This window comes from Fukomys damarensis, unplaced genomic scaffold, assembly GCF_012274545.1.
Source record: "Fukomys damarensis isolate Sample0158 unplaced genomic scaffold, DMR_v1.0_HiC HiC_scaffold_23, whole genome shotgun sequence".
Lineage (NCBI taxonomy): Eukaryota > Metazoa > Chordata > Mammalia > Rodentia > Bathyergidae > Fukomys > Fukomys damarensis.
The window spans coordinates 4,649,413-4,672,717 of record NW_022900935.1 but is presented as its reverse complement, the minus strand read 5'-3'; the positions used below and the strand labels follow the sequence as shown (position 1 = coordinate 4,672,717).

General features: G+C 47.0%; 1 protein-coding gene and 1 long non-coding RNA gene across 2 annotated transcripts in view; one reads left to right on the top strand and one right to left on the bottom strand.

The window, feature by feature from the left end:
• Positions 1-10,796: 10,796 nt before the first annotated feature.
• Positions 10,797-13,493, top strand: LOC104863418. The gene is made up of 3 exons (XR_780563.1): positions 10,797-10,915; positions 11,272-11,352; positions 12,935-13,493. It is a non-coding gene; the product is annotated as an uncharacterized LOC104863418 (long non-coding RNA).
• A 9,635-nt stretch (positions 13,494-23,128) lies between these two features.
• Fam43b (family with sequence similarity 43 member B) overlaps positions 23,129-23,305 on the bottom strand; it is a 1,670-nt gene continuing 1,493 nt past the window's right edge. Inside the window, exon 2 of the mRNA XM_010626057.2 lies at positions 23,129-23,288. Coding sequence (XP_010624359.1) covers positions 23,129-23,288 — 160 coding nt within the window. The remainder of the gene's footprint in view (positions 23,289-23,305) is intronic.

Sequence of the window (23,305 nt, the reverse complement as noted above, 5' to 3'; positions counted from 1 at the left end):
ATCAGCATTTTCTAAACATGCTTTTATTTCCACTTTATATATATTAAAAAAAAAAAAGGAAAGCTAATTGCCCAGCCTGAAGAATAGGAGTATTCAAGATGAATGCTTTTAGTGAGGTGGAGATTATTAGGGGCCCCAAATCCTCCACAACCCCTGGCCCCAAGCCTTTTGTCCACGAGAGAAACCACCCAGGCAGAATCTCCATGTTAGAGTCTAGGTGCCGTTTGCTCAATTACTCATTGTGTGAACAATTACACGGACCCCATGCTGAGCGCATTGTTTCATTTAATCTCACTACAAGATAGGTAGGTACTGTGCTCGTTCATATTTCACTGCCGAGAACACTCGCGCTTACAGAGATCAGAGACTCAGAAAGAGACCGAAGACCTGCGTTTCTTTGCCATTGGGACCCTGGGCAGCTGTCCATCCCAGAACTCAGGGGGAGCTGGTACAATGCGCTGGGGAGGGGCATAGGCTTTGGCGTCCGACCAGCTGGCTTAAATCCTCCTTTGGCCACTTGTTACCCTCTGTGCATCTAGGCAGCTGGCCCTGCCAGCTCTCTGTACTCCTCTTTCTCCTCTTATACCGTGGTGTGATGGTAGCACCTTCCCATGGTGGGCCGGGGGACCTGCTCAGAAAAGTTTCCGATCTGTCCGACTGCCATTCACTTTCCTTGCAGCCCTGGTCAGCAGATGCAGCTGGGAAGAGCCAATCAGATGCCTCACTTTTCTGCCGAATCAGTGAGAGCGTTGGCATACCCCACTGCGCGGCGAGCTAAGAGGATGCAACTGTTGCTGAGAGCTCATTTGCAAAGTAAAGCCAGATAGAGCATAGCAGAGCTGGAAGAGTGGTAAGAACTTGGCTGTTCTCAGAGCATCTGGATCCCACCATGCCTGAAGGCATCCGTCCAGATTTTTCCTTTCATTGAGCCAGTGAATTTACTTCTAGTTTAAGCTCATCTGAATTTTGTTTGTGTCAGTCCATGGCACTACTTTTTAGGAGTTTTGAGACGGTAGAAACAAAGCTCTTGGCACAGAGTCTGCCTGCGTTGTTAACAAGTGGACACTCATAGTATAACGAATGCTGTGTGTCCTGCCCTGTGCTGGGTGCTAGAGGATGGGAGGTGGATGACGTCTGGTACCTGCCTTTGGGCGCTCACACTCTAGTAAAGGAGACAGAGATGGTGACAGACAGGTGTAAAACAAAACATGTGACCCGTGATTGTGTTCCGGGTCCTGTGACCATTCCAGATAATTAGTTGTCGGGAAGGAGCAGGGGACAGGGAGTTGGGAAAAGCTTTGCAGAGGACAGGAGGCTGGCAGGAGTCTTACAGGATGGGTGGATATTCATGCTGGGCATAGCGGGCCTAGAAAATGCAGTCAGGGGCAGGGGATTTAGCTCAGCGGTTCGGTGTCCTGCCTCGCAAGTGCAAGGACCCGAGTTCGACCCCCGGTACCAAAAGAAAAAGAAAGAAAATGCTGTCAGAGCTCCTACAAAATCACCCAGCTAAGTGGACAATACCCAGGGTTTCCTTACTCCAGCATTCCCTGGGCATGGGAGTGTGGCACGGCTCAGGGACAGGGCTAACCAAGAAGGAGTGAGCGCCCCCTGGAGGTGTGATAGCCAGCCCGACTCCATCTTGTGCGGCAATGCCATTTTGTACCTGTGCTTGAACAAAAGCACGCACAAGCCCCACATCCTGCTTGGCAGTAAACTTGCTACAGTTGCAGGATGTTTTGTAGCTCACCTAGTGTGTGTGAAACTTCCTTGTACCACCCCCCTACCCCACGAACCTGGCCTGGTTCTGCTTCTGTAAGATTCGGTTTGTTCTCCCCTGAGCCCTGCCCAGCGGAAAGCATGATTTAAAAGGAGAAATCAAACCGCTTCCCACTGCTGAGGGAACTTTCTGGGCCCTAGACCCTATTTGGCCACCGGCTATAATAAACTGGGCTCGAATCTGGCTGACTGTGGTTCACTTTGTTCTAACTCTGTCATCCACAACAAAGGGATTAGGATCTGTATCATATCAGGAATTCCTAAAACCAGTAAAAACGACAAGTATTCCAATAGAAAGCAGGCCAAAAGCTTAACACAAGAAGTGGGGGTGGAAGGAACTTTGATGCAAACTTTTAAGTCTTCAAACTCAGCCATGCGAAAGTGAAGACTTGTTCAGTTACGGAGTTTGAGGACAAATCTAAAAGAGTTGAAAAACCGAAGAAGTCTTTCTTGTGGTACCGGGGATCGAACTCGGGTCCTTGCGCTTGCGAGGCAGGCCACCAAACTGCTGAGCTAAATCCCTGGCCCTGGAAGAAGCCTTTTTAATAGTGGAACAATAATAACGAATTAATAGAATGACAGTGGAAAGAGCCCAGGAGAAATGGAGAAGTAAAAGACAGGGAGCTATCGCTTCTCCGCCCTTTGGCTGAGGTCAAGTGTAAAAGACAGGAGGCGGGATGGGGAGGTGGACAGAGGGTACGAACAGGCAATTCACAGAAGGGAAAACTCAGACAGCCAGGAAGTGTTCAGTCAGCTTCTTCCTTAATAAATAGTCTCAGAAATAAAATGAAGGCAATGAGATGTCACTTTACGCACATTAAAATGGCAAGAAGAGAGTCGGGTGTGGTGGTGCACACCTGTAATCCCAGCACTCAGGTGGCTGAGGCAGGAGGATCGCTGTGAGTTCGAGACCAGCCTGGGCTACACATGGAGTTCCAGGTCAGTCTCAACTACATAGTGAGACCCTGTCTCAAAAAACAAAACAAAAACAAACAAACAAAAATTGGTAAGAAGAGGAAATCGGTAATGGTAAACACTTGGAACACCGAGCGGGGAGTGGACCCTCTTGTGCTGCTACTGGGACTTCAAAACTGGTGCTGACTTCAGGATGCCAATGTAGCCAGAGTTAGTGAAATAAGGTGTGTGTCGGGCTCCACAGTCTGTGATTCTAGCCCCAGGCAAGAGCAGAGCTGTTGCATGTGTCCATGAGAAAGAAGACTTTTACAAAGATGTCTTTGGAAAACTTTTTTTGTTTTGTTTTGTTTTGTTTTTTGAGACAGGGTCTCACTATGTAGTTGAGACTGACCTGGAACTCACTGTGTAGCCCAGGCTGGTCTCGAACTCACAGTGATCCTCCTGCCTCAGCCTCCCCAGTGCTGGAGTGCTGGGATTACAGGCGTGCGCCACCACACCCGACCTGGAAAACTTTTAAAGTTTTGCTTTTTGCTTTTAAGTCTTTCATTCATTAGAAGAAAAAAATTTTTTTTTCTTCTTTTGAGACCAGGTCTCACCCACCCCCCTAATTCTGGGATCACGTGCGTGCTACCATGCCCAGCTTTATTGATTCTGTTTTAAGGCAAGGCTCCAGTTCATTTTCTTTCATATCCTGTAGGGAACAGAGAAAGGGGACATCACTAGAACCTCTTGCATCAGGTTCTAATTTCCTTTGAGCCACGCACAAAGTAGATTAAGTAATACATAGACAGAGAATGAGATTTAGAGAAGAAACTGAGCTTTGGCCTGATTAGTGCCGCTCTGGGTGGCAAAGACCGCAGACCCCAGACCCCGAGCTTGCCATATCTTACCAGCCGGGCATGGTGGCAAACACCTATAATCCCAGCACTTGGGAGGCTGAGGCAGGAGGATCACCGTGAGTTCCAGACCAGCCTGGGCTACAGAGCGAGGTCAGGTCAGTCTCAATTACATAGTGAGACCCAGTCTCAAAAAAAAAGAAACAAAAGTACCAGTGACTCAGAGGGCAGGTGACATGATCCTAGAACAATGAGGATTTGCCGATGAAGATTTGGCTCCTCCCAGGATGTCTCCAGATGATGTAATCGTGCCCTGCAGCATCACAGTGTCACGGAACCACTGACCCAGGCAAAGATGGAGCTAGCTGGCCTGTAGACTGAAAACGGAAATATGACTTAATTGTGAAATGATTTTTCCCCCAAATCATATAGAATTGCTCCTGACAATGTCCATTTATCATAGCAGTGTTAATTAAACATGCTCTTTTTCCCCTCAGAGGTCCACTTGACCATTATGTCAAGTTTCAAGTTTCTATATATGAACAGAATGATTTTCTGTTATGTTTGGTTAGTGAATTTGTTCATTATTAGACACATTTTCTTTTTCTGCTTTCTTGCTTTGTTTCTGTGGTTCTGAAGATAGAACCCAGGGCCTGGTGCCTGCTAGGTAAGCACTCTGCCACTGAACTACACCTTTTCATTTTTTATTTTGAGACAGTCTTGCTAAGTCGCCTAGGCTGGCCTCACACTTGGAGTCCTCCTGCTTCAGCCTCCAGGGTAGGTGGGATTATAGGTGCGTACCACCACATCTGGCTCACACTTATAACTTTATAATAAAAACTGATTTCTGGAGACCATAAGCTCTTACCTCTTTTTTCCTCCCTTGGAATTTGCCCTTCTATGTAAATGTTAGAATCGGTTTTTCGATTAGCTCTGAAAATCTTCATATATATCTTCTCAAAGAATTGGCATAATGTGGGAAGAACCCATTTGACATTTGGGTAGAATCTTTCTGCACAATCATCTTGAATTTGGTGTTTTCTTTCTTTCTTTCTTTCTTTTTTTTTTTTGGTTTTTGAGACAGGGTCTCACTAGGTAGTTGAGACTGACTTGGAACTCACTATGTAGCCCAGGCTGGTCTCGAACTCACAGCGATCCTCCTGCCTCAGCCTCCTGAGTGCTGGGATTATAGGCTTGTGCCACCAAACCTGGACTGGTGTTTTCTTTTTAAGAAAAGAAGTTAAAATTATCAATTAAATGTCTTTTAGGACTATTCAGATATTTTATTTTATGTATCGCCCTTTCCTTTACTTTTTAAAATTAATTATATTTTTTTAGACAAATTTTTCTCACTATGGTGCCAGACTAGCTTTAAAGTCCTGGACTCTAGCAATCCTCCTGCCTCAGCCTCCCGAATAGCTGGGACTAAGTTGTGCTCAGCTCTTCTCTTTTCTCTTGAGTCTGTTTTAGTAAAACATTTGTGGGTTTTCCCCCAGAATTTGTCTATTTTGTTTCAAGTTTCAAAAATTTTGGCATAAAACTACATGTACTATTCCATCAACTTTGAAATGTCTGTGATTCAAGCCTTTGCTAGTAATTTAGCACGTGGTTGATTTTTGTGAGTTTCATAGGTTCAGAAAAATTAGTGTACTATAGGTGTGTTGGATGTAAAGTTTCGTATAACGTTTGGAACTTATTAACCATGCTCTTCAACAAAACATACTTTCTTATTTATATCAATTTCTGGGAGAGATTTATAAAAAAGTCTCCAACTACTATTTCTTTATATATATTCTGTCTATGTATTCCTGTCAGTTGTTACTTTGCATATTTGGAGACTCTGTTGTTAGGTACATATATCTGTAATAATTGTATCTTCTTAATTTATTGCTTCTTTTATGGATACATATTGTCTCTCTTTGTTTCTTTCCTTTTTTAAAAACAACCATTATGATTTAGGTCTAAAATGTCCCCCATAACATGCTCTGATGTGGGGCTTTGGAAAGGTGATGGATCATGGGGGTGACACTCATCAGTGGGTTATGGATGATTTCATAGGAGGATGTGCTGTTGGCAGGTGGGGCCTGGTCAGAAGAGGTGGATCACTGGAAGTGTGACCTGGAAGGGTGTGTTCTTGCCTCTGATTCCTTCCTTTGCTCTGCTTCCTGGCTGCCATGGGGTGAGCTGCTATTTTCTGTCATGCCCTTGTGCAAGACTTAAAGTCTCACTTTTACTCCTGGAGCATGAACAGCCAGGAGGCCTCCATGATGCTGGGCCCAAAAGCTCAGCGAGGCTCCAGGAGCTTGTCGGACAGCGAGAGTTACCCAGGAAGGAACACACCAGGCAAGTTGGCAAATAGACCTTTATTAGTCTGGCCAGATGGCACTCCCAGAGCCAAGTAGCTCAGAGAGGCAGCTAGCTCAGAAACAGAGGCCATTTTATATAGGGCTATGGAGGGGGGTTTACACTCAAAACTTACAGGAAGGGGACAAAAGCAAAGAATCAGGCAAAGAATCAGTTGATCTGAACTGATGGTCATCAATCATATACTCGACCGTTACATACTACTGATCAGCAGATCGATTATCCATTGTTCCATTTACAACTTAGTTTATGATGTTCAGAACATTCAACCACAGGCAAGTAAGGAGTGGCGTGATTGATGTTGGGTCTCTATGTTCACTACAGTTTTCATTTAGTTTCCCAGCTACTTCTAAGCAGTTACCTAACAATTCACAATTGAACATTAGTTATCCTATAAGGGATGGGGGGGTGACAGTCTCTAGGTCGTTTGCTGGTCAACATGGAGTCGCTCTAGTTCAGTTAGACTCACACCCTTGTGCCATGTCATTTTGGCTTGGGAGCCAACCAACTATGGACTGAACTCTCTAAAATCATAAGCCAAAATAAACCTCTCATCTTTTAAATTATGCGTGTCAGGTATTTTGTCCCAGTAATGGGAAAGTGACTAATACAATAGTTTATATCGTTTTTTTTACTGGAACTAATTTTAATAGTCTTGGAATCTTTTTGTTTTAGGAGTTCTTGCCCTTTCTTGCACCACATACCCATTTGGCAACTACGAACACCTTTTCAAAATAATGTTTTAGGGCCTGGCATGGTGGTGCACACCTATAATCCCAGCACTTGGGAGGCTGAGGCAGGAAGATTGCCTAGATTTTGAGGCCATCCTGGGGTACATAGTGAGTTCAAGGCCAGCCTGAACAACATAAGTGAAACCTTGTTTAAAAAAAAATGTTTTAAAATGCTTAGAATTAAAAAGCAAGCTTTGTGCCTGAGATTTAGCTCAGTGACAACCATGCCTGCCTTACAAGTGCAAGGTCTTGCGTTTGATTCCCGGTACCACAAAAAAAGCAAACTTTGTATTAAGATAGTTATCAGAATAATTAAAATAGTTGTGATATATTATGTATACTGTTAAATTAATGCACTAAAAAACATGATCAAAACTGGCCAGTTAGTTATTGTGATTTTTTTTTTCCGGTACAAGGGATTGAACTTGTGACCTTATGCTGCAAGGCAGGTGGCTGAACCGCTGAGCTAAATCTCTGGCCTTATTATTGTGATTTTGAAGCAATGATAGGAGTAAAAGATATTTAGAGATATTGCAATAAGTGATATGAATGCAATTATAATTTATATTGGAGTTGCAGTCACAGGTTTTGCTAATAATACTGATTTGTTATCCACATTTTTTTGCTGTTGCTATTGTTACCTGGAATTTTTTTTTTTTTTTGTACTGGGCATTGAATTTGGGCCTTTGTGCTTGTGAGGCAGGAGTCAGAACCACTAAGCTAAATTCCTGACCCATTACTGGGAATTGAATTGAGGGTTTTGAACTGGCCGGGGAAGTGCTATGCCACTGAGCTATATCCCCAGCCCTGCTATCCACATTTATAAATGAGAGGGAGGCTAAATTTTAGGTAGCAGTAAGTGAAAGTGAAAGTATATTTTTTTTCTTCCAGGTTCATGGACTCCACGGACCCCAAGATAAGAACCATTTGCTTATTTTTAATCTTTATATCTTTTTCTGAGTAATTGTGGGTTTTGTTTGTTTGTTTGTTTTTCCTGAGACAGGCTCTTACTATAGTCCAGGCTGGCCTTGAACTCACTATGTAGCCTAGGCTAGCCTTGAACTCCCAGAGATCCTCCTGCCTCAGCCTCTGAAGTGCTGGGATTAAAGGCATATACTACCATGCCTCTAAGCGATTGTGTTACAAATGATGTATCACTTTATTCTAGAAGTATCTTTTTCTGGGGGGTGTGGGTACCGGGGATCAAACTCAGGACGTTGTGTTTGTGAGGCAGGCTGTAGAACCACTGAGCTAAATCCCCGATCCTGGAAGTCTCTGTCTTTTGATCAGATAATCAATCCATTTACACTTATTGTGATTATTCCTGTATTTCTGACTTTCCCTCTGCCCTCTTATTTCCTCTATGTATGAGTTGTAATTGGGGTTGACTGAAATTGTAGAAAACAAAATAATAGTGGCTTAAATCAGATGCAATTTTATCTGCCTTTTAGTCTAGAACTGGTGTAGTGACTCCTTAGTAATCAGAGACCCAGTTTCCACCTTTCAGTTTGTCTCTTCCATCTTGAAGTTCACCTCAAGTTCCGACATGGCTATTGGTGATTTAGCTTTCCCAGGTTCATTCCAAGCAGCAAGAAGGAGAAATGACGGAAGGGTGAAAAGGGTGAATCTTCACTTACGTTTCATGGACCAGAATTTAGTTGTGTGGTCTCATCTGGTAACAGAGAAGCCAGAATTTTTTTTTCTTTTGGCCAGGTACATCACTGGTCTGAATAAAACAAGGTTTTGTTACTGCAGAGGCCCACTGAGTCTCTATTAGCATTCTGTGTCTTAGTCTTTCTATCACAGCTGAGTGCCCAGCTGTCAAAAGCAATGGCTCTGTGCCTCCAATGTGGTACCCATCAGGAGAGGACCAGCCTGCCATCTGGTGGCAGCTTGTTATATTGGATTCCTTTCGCTACTGAGGTTGCATATTGGTCTTCCCTGGAATAGACACTGATTCAAGTATGGCTTTGCTTCTGTCTGCTGTGCCTCTGCCAGTAACATCAGACAGATTTACTGAATGTCTTTTTTTGTTTTTGTTTTTGTTTTTTGAGACAGGGTCTCACTATGCAGTTGAGACTGACCTGGAACTTGTTATGCAGCCCCGGCTGGTCTTGAACTCACAGCGATCCTCCTGCCTCAGCCTCTGGAGTGCTGGAATTACAGGCATGCGCCACCACGCCTGGCTTACTGAATGTCTTTTAATAGTCACAGATGTCCAGACAGTATTGCTTTTGACCAGAAACTTCATTTTTCAGCAAAAGAAGTAAAGAATTTTCCAGGTAAGCATGAGATTCGGTGGTCTTGTCACATGCCCTTATTACCCGAGTGATCTAGTTTTGGGAGTTGCTAGCGTGATCTATTGGGATCTGGTTAGTGTAGTCTGAGTGACAACCTCCCATGTGTCTAGAACAAAGGATTTGGCTTGTGCTCTCTCCATCAGTCCCCAATGTGAGGGAAAGTTTCTCTCTATCAGAGTTCATGGGCCAAGGAATCTTGGGCTGGCTAATTTCCTCCTTGTAATGGTGTAAGCATGAAGCATCCCCCAAAGATCCATGTATTGCGGTTTTGAGTCCCAGTGCAGCAATGTTCAGAAGTGGGGCCTGGAGAGGTGGCAGGGTCATGAGGGTGTTCACCTCTTCAGTGGACTAATTAATCCATCAGTGAGTTCATAGCTGAATGTGCTGTTAGGAGGTGGGGCTCAGTTGGTCACTAGAGATGTGACTTTGTCGTGTCCCTGCTCCCTCCCTCTCTGGCCCTTCCCTTGATCTCTGCTTCCTGGTTGCCACGAGGTGAAAAGCTGTCCTCCACCACCCTTGCACCATGATGTTTCTGCTCTGGACCATGAACTAGAGCCTCTGGAACCTCTCCTCTTTGAAGTTGTATATGCCAGGTATTTTGGTCTCAGCAACAGAAAGTTAACACATTCCTGACATTTTTGCTTCTCTTCCTGAGACCTTGGTCTCTAGTGTGGAGGCTCAAGTATCCAAAGGAGAAAAATTTCCACCACGGTACATGGTGCACCGCAGAGGTGTCACTGATTCCGAAGCTAAGACACACGTCTGCCTATTTCAGACTCCTCATGCCAGGTGAACAGAAGGCAGAAATTGTGGGGGGGGTGGAATAAGTTCTTTGTTGGCTGCAGTAATTGATTCTGGTTGTCAAATACATTCGCTGTTACACAGTGGGAAGGAGGAGAATTGTGTTTTCAGATTCCCTGAAGTCCTCTGGTTGCCTTCTAATTCCATGGCTGCTGGTAAAAGTTAACAGAAGGTGACAGCAACCGAGTATGAGCAGGACAAGCTGGGGCCAAAGGGACGATGGAATGAGTTGTAAAGAAAGGATATTATAGGGCCAGACACTTAGCTCAGTGGTTCCGCAGCCTGCCTTGCAAACACAAGGACCTGAGTTCGATCCCCAGTACCAGAAAAACAAAAACAACAAAGAAAGGATGTTATAAATGCCTCTAGACCTGTGGCAGAAATGAGTGCTTACCTGTATGTTCTCACGTCCTTACTGTCATGCGTATATTTTGTCGGTGTAGCTAATTGTCCGATTTCTTCCTCTACCATTTTGCATGGGGGAATTTATTGGTGTGAAACCTTTCAATTTAGGACACAACACGGACCACTCTGATGGGATTGTGAGCGGATGAGAGAAGGGAACATCAGCCAGACTGCCTGGAGCAGGAGCGGGGTGCAGCAGCTGCCGGGGCTGTGGGTGCCCACCTCGGAGAGAGAGGAAGGCTGCTCCTGCTTGCCTGACGCAGACTGACTTAGATTGGGCAGGGGCATTTTGTGTTGGTTCTAAGGAAGTATACGGAAATGGAGACTGAATAAGTAAGGCGTAGACTGTGTCAAATACTGCCTGCCAGCTCTACACGATGCCTTTGGAGCCTCCTGGCTCCTCCTCCTCCTCCTCCTCCTCCTCTTCCTCCTCCACCTCGTCCTCCTCCTTCCAGAGTGCTGGAATTACGGGTAGGAACCACCATGCCTGGCCGTCATGGTCTTCTGTACCATGAAGGCTGAAAGATCACGAATGGCATTTCCAGGCTCTCGTGAAACTAGAACGCCCACTTCGCTTGGCTTCTGCCGAGAAGACAGACAAACCAGCAGAGGAGGAAGAGCTGAGCGCCGCGTGGAGGTGTCCGCGAGGCAGTTCCGGTGGCAGAAGCGGTTGGCTTCTTCTGCGGCAGCTGCAGTGCAGGTCCTGGTGTCAGGCCCTGAGCAGAGCATCAGCAACTTCATGCCTTGGCAGCTTTCCGGGTGGCAGCCTGGGCACCGCGGCCCCCGGGTCAGCGGCAGTGGCAGGCGCTCCCCTGCCTGACCGCTTTGCAGTGGGATTCAGGCTTATTCCTGGAAGCTCAGGCCTTTCCAATGAGCCTGAAACCGAGCTAATCCCTACGGTCCACCCGCTCTGTTCCTGTCTGCTGCATGGGCTCTCTTGTCTGCAACGGAACCCTGCCCTTCATGTTTGGTTCTCCCCTACTTCTACCGTTAATGACACTGATACTTTTTCTTCTAATCCTTTCACAAATTATGACTTTAAGATTTTCTTTAGTGGTTACCTGCAGTTATTATGATTCCTATGCATGTTAATCGCTCCTGTCGATTTCTAAAACAGATCGACGTTTATATTTTTCTTCCCAGCCAAACGGCAGCTTATTAATGTTGCTTCAGAAGGCAAGATATAAAGTCTATGCTGCTTGGAGATAAAAGGACTTAAAGCAGGTGAGAAAATTTTTGGGATAAAAGATTTTTACAGGATCTAGATTCTCTATATGTATAAATCTTTAACGGGTCAGAAAGACAGCGATTATTATAGAGTAAAGAACAAGAATCAACATTTAAACAGCTAAAACTAACTCTCTCTGTTGCTCCCTGTATTAGGGATCCTAAAGTGACCCAGCTTTTTGCTTTGTACACGATTGAAAGAAATCATACTGCTTTAGAGGTGCTCACTCAAGGAGTAGGTCCATAAAATTAACTAGTGACATATTTATCTTAGAGTTTAGATCCAGCTATAAAGAGATGGCTCTTTGTTCATAAGCCCTGACAACTGCAGTGATGCTAATAAGGAAGCTAACCAGATAACATTAGAAAAAAATAATTTGTTCATTCCCCATGCCTTTTAGAACTATTGAATAACAGGACATTGATGGCTCTCAAATAATAGTCACATTATATCAGGCCCTCATCTGTGAGAATCCCCACCTATATTTTGCTCCAGTTAAAACCTTAAACCCTGCTACTTTTTGCCCTCGGAACCTGGCCCCCTGATCACAACTGCCTCAGGATCACTGACGAATTGTTCTCCAGTCATCTAGATCTGCAGATAGACCCACTGACTGAAGCTGATTTCATCCTGTTCAAGGATGGGAGCAACTTCATAGAAAATGGGGTACGCTATGCTGGCTATGCAGAGGTGACTCAAGATGAAGTGGTCCAAGCAGGACCCCTCCGCACTGGATGGTCAGCTCAATGAGCAGAGCTAGGGACACTCATACAGGCTCTCTGATGGGCAAAAGGAAAGAGGGTAAATGTTTATACAGATTCCTGATTGCCAGTTGGTATATCTATGGCAGTCTATACGGGTGTGGTCTTCTCACAGCACAGGGCACACTTAAAATAGAATATAATATAGTTATTTAAGGCAATGTGAAAATCTGACAAAGTAGCTATAATAATTCAGAAAAAAATAAAATAAAATAAAAGGGAGCCTGCTACTGCCATCACCCTTACAGTACTGTTAGGAATGGGACTGGTAGGAGCTGAACAGGAGTGACTGCTATTAGTTCCCAACATTATCAATATGACCAGTTGAGGGCAGCTATAGATCAAGATATAAAAAGAATAGAATTATCTATTAACAGGCTTCAAGAGTCTTTAAGTTCTTTAGCAGAGGTAACTCTATAAATAAAGAGGGGAATAAATTTAGTGTTCCAACAACAAAGAGAAATGTGCGCAGCCCTGGGAGAAAAATGTTGCTATTATACTGACCATTCAGGAATAGTTAAAAATTCAATGGCTAAAGATTCAAGAAAGATTAAAAAAATGTAAAAGAAAAGGATTAAATAACCAAAGTTGGTATGAAAGCTGGTTCACCTCATCTCCCTGACTTACATCATTACTATCAGCTTTGGCTGGCCCTTTAATTCTGATCTTAATTTTGCTGATGGTAGGACCCTGCATAATTAACAGACTAACCGCTTTCATTCAACATAGAATGAATGCAGTTAGACTCATGGTACTTCGTCAACAGTACCAACACATCCCTGCTGAGGACAGGGACACTAACCAGCTCTCCACCCAGGTCTCCACACAGATGGCTCACCAGTCGATGCTAAGGACACAGGACCCAAACATTGCTGAAACTTCCTTCATAAGGAAATCACTCTCCAGAACCAACTGTCCATCTGGATCTTCACCAGGTTCAGAGAGTTCCTAAAAAACTGCTCCCCGATCTATGTTGGATGGCTCCGCACCCTTGTCCGGTTCCACTATGTTGGATGGCTCCGCACCCTTGTCCGGTTCCACAGATAACCAGTTGGGTCTCTGAGGCCTGGCTCCAGGGATCCCTTTGTCAGTTCACACCAGATAAAATTGAGACTTTCACTTTCCTTTTACTCTTCATTATTTCTAAAATGACTCACCTCAGTTCTTAGAGTCTCCCCTCCACTAAAATCTGGCCTCAGTTCCCCTCCTCACTGACCAACCCGGAGGTTTAAGTTTTTCTTACAGATAACTCCAATGACCGTCAGCTCACCCATGTCCAACGACAGCACAGCCAACTGCACATCAGGCTAACCCCCGGCCCCTAGGTTGATTCGTGGCCCTAATTCAGCAGGAAGTAGATATAGAAGACAGACTCTCCGCCCCTTTTTCCGCCTGCCATGGACATGTTGGCTGTCGATTGTCATCCAAATCAAAGAGTAATCAAAGAGTGGGGAATGTTAGGGAATTGATCATGTTAAAGTACGCTGTGACGCCGCCTCACAGGCTGCATTCTCCTGGTACATCTTGGCTCCTAAAATGACCTCATGCCCTTATCTCTGGTTTCCCTCCCGCTCAAGGCCACAGTGGTCCAGGAAAGTTGAAACCTGTGTCTGCAGGACTGGGCCCATAAAAGCAATCTGGCCTGTGATAGGTTAAAAGTAGCTCACTCCTCATAAATAAGCAATAGCCCACCCCAAAACTGATAAAAGGACCTTCCTTTCTTTGTTCCTCTCCCTCCTTCTGCTTCTTCCTCCTCCTCTCTCTCTCTCTCTCTCCCCCGTTCTCTGCCCTCCACCTCCTGCTCACCTCCCTATAATAAAAATCTGCCGGACCTCTCCGTGCGTGAGTGGCCTAACTGGGTAAGGGGAACCCAAAGGGGGCTCGAGACCCCTTTCAAGGTTCTCACTTTCTTTCATTCTACTCCCAAGTTAGCTGTCTGTGATATTCTTTCCCAGCACAGGGGAAGTGGGCAGCCAGTCTTGTTAGTTTGCGATGTTGGCAAGAGCTCAGAGCACTTCATTCCTAAAATGTATTTTCACCTTTAAAATTGTGCCGAAGGACAATATACCCCCATCACCGGAACACTAACACATAGGAGCTGTCTTGGAATGTTAACACACTGGCGAGACGATGCTTATGTAATGAGACATAATTCGCTCGTTTTTCTACAGCCCTTGGAGCCAAATTGCTACCGCATTTTCTGTGTGTACATTTGGACAAAAGCAACATATGTTTATTGAGTAACGAGTGGGTGCCGCACACAGTCGTGCGCTCCTAGATGTGTCAGTACACCAAGCAGACAAAAGTTTCATGGAGGATATTTTTGGCAGGGGGGAAAGGATAATAAACAGGATCTCAATAATTGTGCCCATTACATAATATGTGATGATAAATCCTATGGAGAAAACAGCAACTGGAGCAGGGTTGGGTGACAGTTCCACCCTGGGGAGAGAGGCTGGGAGGGCGGTATTCTCTAGGGAAGAGTGTTCCTACCCGAGGAACAAGAGCCACAGCCATAGTAGTGGCTCTGAAGCCTGCAGTAAGCCTGGTACATTTTAATTCATTTTAAACAGGTCATTGATAAGCACCTTCTTCTCCTTCTTCTTCCAGGCCCTCCAACTTCTGCCTATGAAAAATTGTGCAAGCAAGTCCTTACTATAGCATGCACTGTTCACTGTGCTTACTTACACATCAAGCAAGCACTGGCCATAACAATTTAAGATGTCCACCCAGCACTGAGAGGCTAGACGTTATCCACCCCCACACACTTGTCATTCATCCCGGCCGCCTCCTGCTTGCAGAGGCTAAGGGACCGAGCCTACCTTTCCTGGACTCCCTTACAACTAGGGTCTGGATGAGATGGATTTCCTGCCCATGAGACCGCCCATGCTGGACGCGCTAGCTCCCTCAGTAACAGTAGCCGGTAAGCAAGTTTGACAAATTGTGTTCCAGAGTCTACCAGTGTCACGAATTAGGGTATATTCTTGTTCTTGGCTTCTCTCCTCTATTTGTGCTTCATAGCTGCTATGAGTTGCGTAGGTGTCTTCTGCCCAGGGCCTTTTATCCGTGCCTTGTGCCTTGGGGTCAGCTGACCATGCATGGACTGAACTCTCTGAAACTGAGCCGAAATAAACCTCTCCTTTAAATTGTGGGTGTCAGGAATTTTGCCCCGGTGAAGGAAAAGTGACTAATAAATATGGATGAATGGGGGAATTTGGAAGAGGATGGGTGGGAGAAAGTAAGGAATAGAGTCAGGGCTTTGAGAAACCTTTAAGGGATTCTCTAAACACCCTGGCTTTTATTTTCTGCCTGAAATGATTGGTGTTCAAGCTCGGTGATAAATCGTCCGCCCAATGTAAAGTCTAATCAAGTAGAGGGTGGGGTTCACCTCTCTATGCAGTATACAGGGACCCCTTTCATCTGGTGGTCACAGCTTTCTTTGGGACAGAGAGAGAAGACGGTTTGATGGGGCGTGAAGGGTGGACATAAAAGGGTGGGGTGCTTTTCTGGAATTAAAAAAATTTTTTTTGGTACTGAAGATTGAACTCGGGACTTTGTGCTTGTGAGGCAGGCAGCGGAACCACTGAGCTAAATCCCCAGCTGGGGATGGTGTGCTTTTATGGTTTAGGTAGAAAAGAGGTCTCACATCCTGTAGAATAGAACTGATAGTAACAGGGGCACATGGATGGTCATTAACCTAGGCTGATAATCTTTCGTTTTAGTAGTCTTACTCTTCAGGGTCTTAGTTTCAGTGGGTGGAAGAGAATGGCCCACACCCAGTGGGAAATCCCAAAAGACGGTAGGGATAATCTCGAGCTTCTGCTCATCCCTCCGGGAAGTGCGCGAATCTGGCCATTGTGACTTTAATCTTCTTTAGATGTGCCTCCAGCCACAGCTTCCAAGTTTCTCTGCTCTGCATCGGTCTCCTCCAGGGCCCCACCCTGTCTGACCGCCTCCGGTATTTCTACCTAATTTAGCTGCCTGTAACACCAGGATGCCCAGCCCTTCTGGACTGGGCCCGACTCCGACTGACTGGGTGGCTTCCCTGGAGCAAGGGGCCATCATGGCCAGGCCACTTCAGCCTGTGAAACCTTCACCCACAGGATGGCCAGTTTTTTCCCAGTCCTTGTTTCTCCACAGGGTCTGACATTGTTTACACCTCAAATGCAGAAGGAAGCCTGGTTCCTCTTTTCCAATTGTGAGGGGCAAACATGGAGATCAAGTAGCAGTTTCAGAGTTTGCCAAGTTTAGAGCCGTCAACTTCTGTACTCATCAGGTACCCCCCCCCACACACACCTCCTCTCTTTCTTATTTTCTTCTGGTACCGGGAACCAAACTCAGGGCCTCACACTTGTCAGGCAGGCATGGCACCACTGAGCTAAATCCCCGGCCAGGATCCTCACTTTTGAGAAATTCCTCACTTTCGAGAGCAGGAGACGAAATCCAGAGAAATAAAGGGACTTGGCCAAGTGGATTCCTGACCAAGGACTGAGGGACAGTGGTCCACACCAGTCTCACAGGAAGAAGCTTCCAGGTTCCTCTGCCTCCCTGTGCTCCTCCCTAAGGGGATACTCCAAGGTAGAAGGTAGTCAGCCCTCTATGATTTTGGCACAAGGTTGAAGAGAGGCAGTGTCTCCGCATCTGCTGTGCTGTGGGGACGCAGTGAGGTACTGGGACTGAGCTGTGCCTACTTTGATCTCATCGGAATGTCCCCGCCCCTGTCTCAGAGGGTGCTGAATATTCCGGTTCTCTGTCCCTGTGGGATGCCAGATCACAGGCGTGCTCCTGACAAGTGCCCTTCCTCCCATCCCTGGGGCCTCCTAGCTCCTTCCTCTGACTGCAGAGTCTATGTTGAAAGTCCACCATGGAGTTTCGGTGGATCGCTTCCTGTCCTCTCGTTCTCCACTCCAGGAAACCCCGTAGCCGTCTGTTTGCTCTTCCACATCCCAGATCGCTCGTTTCCCTGCAGCTGCTGACCTTCCACTCGGGAGCCTGGCGCCAGCCTTCTTAGAGCCAGTAAGGAAGCACCCTTCGTGGTAGTTGGTGTTCCGTGCTTTTCAAAACCCTCCCATCTTCCATCCCATTTAAATGTCCTGTTATTATAGGGAGTTAAATTAGATCAAATGGTTACATAGTCAGAAAAGGACTGGGCTCTCGAGGAAGTCAGTTGAAAATAAAGATATCAGCGTCGTGGCTGAGGAGCATGTGAAGATGGCCGGGCCTCAAGACGAAGGGGCCTCCTTATGGGATGACATGAAATTATATTATAATTAGTACTCCCTGGTCCAGTAAGTCCAGATAGGCATTAGTTGCCAAGGTGGGTGACCCAAGCATCCAGACCCATCCCTTCCCAAAAATGCTAGTGCTGTGTGACTTGTTTCCCTATTGGATCAATATCGGGTAAGCAGCTATCCTTGTAATCTTAGAAGTTGATTGTAGCTTGACTCATGTTGTGCCCACACTATAACTTTGCTGTATAAGCTGTCTCTCAATAAACCTTTCCTACTCTTTTTGTTTTGTTTTGTTGTTTTGTTTGAGACAAGGTCTTTCTCGAGACCCTCAGGCATTCGTTTCTCATGAGGAGTACCCAGCTTAGGGCCCTTGCATGCGAAGTTCACAGTAGGGTTTGTGCTCCTGAGAATCTAATGCCGCATCTGATCTGAAGGAGGCCATGCTCAGGCAGTAACACGAGTGATGGTGAACAGCTACAATACAGATGAGCCTTTGTCTGCTTGTCCATTGCTCATCTCCTGCCGTACATCCTGGTTCGTAACAAGCTGGGGACTCCTACCCAAGGCCATGTTCCCTGTGACCTACTTTGTCTAGCTGGACTGCACCTCCTAATACCTCACTCAGTTATGAACTCATCATTGGATTAATCCATTATGTTTTAGGGTCATCATGATCTAATCACCTCGTGGCTCACCTCTGAACATTCTTGCATTCGGGATAAAGCTCTTGTTACATGACTCTCGGGGGGGCAATTCATCTGGAAACCATAACGCAGAGGAGTAAAACAACAGTCAGGTAACGTATGATCTAGGCCGAAGAGGGCACACACAATTCTATTGGCCAGAATGCAATCACATGACCACATCTTAGTATAGGGGAGACTGAAAATAGACTCCAGCGGTGGGTCTGGGCAGAAGAGTAAGCAGTCTCCATTACCAGGGAGAATGGATGATGCAGGGCAGTAAAAACAAGCGTCTACCTGTGCTTTTTGGTATAGCCCAAGTCCATAGGTCTCCTCAGGGTTTCCAGCATGCCGCAGCATTGGCCAAGCTTCCCAGCTGGGATCTGTTTGATGATGGCTGGGACTCCAGCTTCCTCCTAGATCCTTGCCCTTGAACATCTGGTCTCTGAAGCTGTGATGGAGCTCCGGGACTTTGGATCAACTAATAGGTCCACATGTGCTCTGAGGACCAGCAGGAGTACAGCAAAGCATGAGAGAAGATAGGTCTACCCAGAGCTGTGTGCCAGCTCCCTTACTCCTTCATAGTTGTCTTTTGCCTTGGTCAGCATCATCTTCCTCTTTTCCTTAACCTGTAGTTGAGGGTAAACAGGGACCGGGAAGGGAAGCGAGCACACGCGTGCGTGTGCGCGCGCGCACGCGCGCGTGTGTGTGTGTGTGTGTGTGTGTACCAGGAATTGAACTCAGAACCTTGCACTTCTGAGACCTAACCTGTTACTTTCAAAGGAATGGCATCCTATCTCTCTGAAGACCTGAGCTGGGAAGCTTGCAGGCCAACATCGCTGCTGGTGGCTGCTGATCATTCACGCATTCATTCATCCCCTCTGAGTGTTCACTGCGTACCTGGCATTAGGCTGGGTGCTAAGGAAAAAAAAAAAAAAAGACAGGCGTTCTAGAGGTTGAATAACTCGAGAGGAGTTGTTCATAAGGGAGCTTTATACTGAATCTTCCACCGTGGTTTGGAAATGAACTTGGGGCTTGGGTGAGTAGACCCGTGGGGACATGAACTGACAAACCCATCTGGGTTTCAAAGACCAGGCATCACATCTCCTCATTCTACATCTGTCTTAGGCCTGTGGTGAAGCAGAAACAGCTACCACTTACGATGTGTGCTGCGCCAGACACCGTGCTAAATAAATTATCCACATGCAGTGCCTTACATCATTCTCCCAGCTATCTAAGATGTCAACTCACCTACCCCTGTTTTTCTAAATGGGCTACTAAGGCTCCAAAAGGCTTGAGGAGGTAGCTTGAAGTTACACAGCTATCACATGGCAGCAGAGGGGCTGACATGGAGCTTGTCTGCTCTCAAAGCCTAGGTTTGACTGTCTGCACGTTAAAATAGAAGCAGTGACTATCCAGATGGTCCTCTCACCACCCACATCCAGTGTAATCCCACCCAGTCCAGAGGGTGGTTGGGAATCTCCAGGAGCTGCTCTATATTCGGAGAGTCAGTCCTGTGCTGTGGGACTGACCCAGGGAGACAGGGCCCAGGCCTGTGGCTCTGGAACTCAGCACGGAGCCTAGAACTGAGGCTTTCCTCCCCTGGCCTTGTTCTCTTGGCTGCTGATCTCATCCCAGTCAACAGCCATCGGCACGGGGCGTCTGAGGACAGTTCCCCTTCAGATCTCCAGGCAGGAGCTTGGCAGAGAAAACACTTCTCCACCCACTTGGTTTTCTGGTCCTTGATGGCTCTTCCGTCTGGCTCACTCATTCATGTATTCATTCAATAAATTGTCACTGAACACCAGGGCTGCCCTATGGTGGACAAGGTACTGAAGACAGCGGGAAAGGAAGGGAGGTTGGTAGGAAAGAGAAGACATTTACATAAAAAAAAAGAACTTTAAGGATGAGGACCATGGGAAAAGCACACACCAAGTCCTACATGAGTTTGATGTGAGGGGAGAGAACACCTCCAGACTTGGCAAGAGTGGAGGAGGTGTGTGCATTAAGGAATTTTGGGGAGATGCAACTGGGTTTTGGAGGAGTGGGGCTGAGAGTGTGTAGCAATGGGAAGGGAATTCCAGGTGGAGGGAACAGAATGAGCAAAGGCCCGGAGGTAGAATGTGGGATGATGTCTGAGCAGGAAGGAAGCATTTCCACCTAGCAGGCGGCAGGCAGTGTGGGAGATGAGCAGGGGGACCAGGATGGGCCGGTGGGCCGCTGGCTCTGCACCGCCGTTCCAGTCACAGCTCAGCCCGAGTAGGAGCATGAGAGATCAGTTAGATCCAGAAATCCCAAAAGAGTCTTGACCCCCAAGGTACAGGCCTCACTGGATACTCACTTCCCACCCTCCACTGCTGTGGTTTAATAAGCTCTTAAGTGCTCCAAAAATACATCTCAGGCCAAGTCAGTCGACAGACTTCAGAGCCTCAGGGCTGGGAGTTTTGAGAGCATCACATCCCATGATTTAAAAAAAGAATCACAGAATCCCCAAACAGAAAACACGTACTCTAGTTAAAGCGGGGTGTGGGAGCCTCCCCATTTGATCTTCCCAGGGCTCTTTGCAGAAGCGCCTGGGAAATCTGGGATTCAAGAATTGCAGTTTAGGGCCAGGGATTTATCTCAGTGGTTCCACCTCCTGCCTCACAAGAGCAAGGACCTGAGTTCAATCCCCGGTACCAAAAAAAGAATTGTGGTTTAAAAACAATTGATCCAGCCCACTTCCAATTTCATTGAACAGATGAGGAATCTGAAATCAGTAGAGGAGATACCAGTGCGCTAGGCTTCCTGACTGCTTGTCCAGGGCTCTTTTCTCTATCTTGTGTCTAAGATCAAGGGAGGATGCTGCAAGAAGAGTGTGGATGAAGTGGGTGTGGCCACAGACAGATGGACACACTCATTCGCACACTCCTAGATAGCAAGTTGCCTGTGCAAGGTGGCTGGCACAGTCTCAAGCCTGACTGGCCTGGCAGAGCTGGAACTGTGCTTGCTCACTGTGGCTTATCTTACCCCCAGACCGCTGGAGGAGGGATATAGGACCGGGTCTTCCTTCTGCTGATACACATTGAAAATGGAGATGTGACCAGTAAAACAACTTTCAGGCCTTTTAATCCTAGGCCTAGGGAGCAAAGCTTGAGTGAAGGATAGAGGCAAGCTGTTCGGTACATGCATATATATGTCTGTGTTGGCAGGCTGCCAGAGGAAAAAAAGAGAAGGGCAGAGGCTAGAAGCAGGCTTGTGAATTATTACCCAGTAACCATTCCTTTAACGGTGTGTGTCTCATTTGAGGAAGTAAGAGCCACAGGAGTGGGCCTCCAGGACACCCAACCTAGCGCAGTGCCAACTGCAAGGCAGGTGTAAGCCAAGTGCCTTATAAAATATCTGCTGCTTGCATGAACAGGGTGTGCTGGTGACCTTATTTTTGGGTGAGTTTTTCTCAGTCAACAGGAGAGGCTCATTGCAGCCCATCATCCTCTCCCAGGTCATGACAGCTCACTTCCTCCCCTCCTCTTGCAAATGGGAAAAACACCAACCAAAGCCTTGGCAAGGAAGGAGAGGGAAGCAACGGACATGTGGGTCATCTCGCCACACCCTAATAGGTGGAATCAGCCCCAGCTCTTCCCCTCAGATCCTCTCAACCCTGCACAGGTTTCAGTTCTGGGAAACAATCATGCTGATCACTGGCAAAAGCAGCAGCCACTCATGTGGGCTCTGGGTAACTCTGGGATGGGTGCCCAGCCTAGTACAAGAATAAAGAAGATAACTGATCTCAAGGCTCACTCTCGTCAGAGGGTCTGGACAGATTTCTCCAGTCCTTTTAAAGAAAACTGGGTTGTTCTTCCTTCTCCCTTACAGCCTGTTTCCCTCTCGCTCAGATGGGGACACACCAATGTATACCACATCCTGTGATAGAAACACGAAGCCTCTCAAAACCTCACGTCTCACGAGAAGCCCATCGTTCAGCCCGCGCTCCCTCCCTGCCAAGTGTCCCAGATACACTTGCGTCTGAGTGCACGTTGTACAGACACTGTGGGAGGCTGAGACAGACAGATGCTCCTCGGGGGCTTGGAACATGTGGTTTTCAGACAAGGCATATGTTACGGTCTCCTCCCCTGATATTACAGGAACAGCTTCTCAGCAGCCACTACGGCCTCAATGTTGGAAATTGACTTCAGCTTGCTACTTCTCCTGCCCTTCTGGGTTCTGATGATAATCTCACCCTCTACCCAGCAGGCCTGGCATCAAACACAACACAGAAGTGGTGACAGGGCTGAAAAAGCAGATCCACTTTATTTACAATGATCAGTTGGTGACATATAGATCTTTGGACTTTTGGTGGCCTTGTGGAGACACCTGGGCAGGGGCCCACTCCCTCTGTTCTGGCAACACCCTCCTCCCTCATCCTGCTGTGCGAATCCAGCTGCCGGTCAAGACACCTTTGCCCTGGGAGCCTGGACTCGGCATCTCTGCTTGGGGAATCTGTATCTCTGTACACCTGCGAAGGTTCCCTTACCTTCCCTTACCGAAGGTCCATCTCGGGTTGTGGGGCACCTAGGGTGGTCTACACTTATCAGTCTCCAGAGAGGGAGTGGGTGAGGAATCCTGTGGGAGTGCAAGGCCCAGGCTGGTGCAGAGAGCTGTTTGTCAGAGCTTATCCTTTGAACATCGGTAGGGTCATCCTAGTCTCCAGAGGCAGAGCAGTGAAATCCCAGGAGTCCTCCAACGGGTAGAGAGGCTAAGCAGTCCAGAATTCCTCCTCCGGGGTTTATATGACCCCCGACTCAGTGTTCATCAGGGACCTGCCCTCAATTCTCCCTAGCCACTGGATTCTTCCCCTACAAAAAGGTCTCTCCAAGTGGTTCTTACAACAATAAGACTAGAGGGAACCAAAGGCCAGGGTCCGAACCCACCCTCCTGGATTTCTGGAAACTTCTCCCAGTTTCTCCTGAGAGGATGTTTTGGGAAGAAGCAGGGAAGTGGGTGGACAAAGAGACTTGGTGCAAAGCACAGGGACACTTCCACAATGGAGGGCCTGGAAAACTCCGGGCAGGAGAGAGGGGAACCCTCCCCGCCACCGCCCGAGTCATCAAGGGCATGTCAGGTGTCACCCCGAGCCAGGACGAGGGACGAGGCGATCGCAACTGAGACCACGAGGGAGGCGGGGTCGGGGACCAGGGGAGCCTCAGCGGCAGCCAGGTTCGAGATCGGGGGCAGCCGGATTCGGGATGGAGGCTGTGAGTTCAGCGCGCCTGGCCGGCTCGTTCCCGGGGGCCG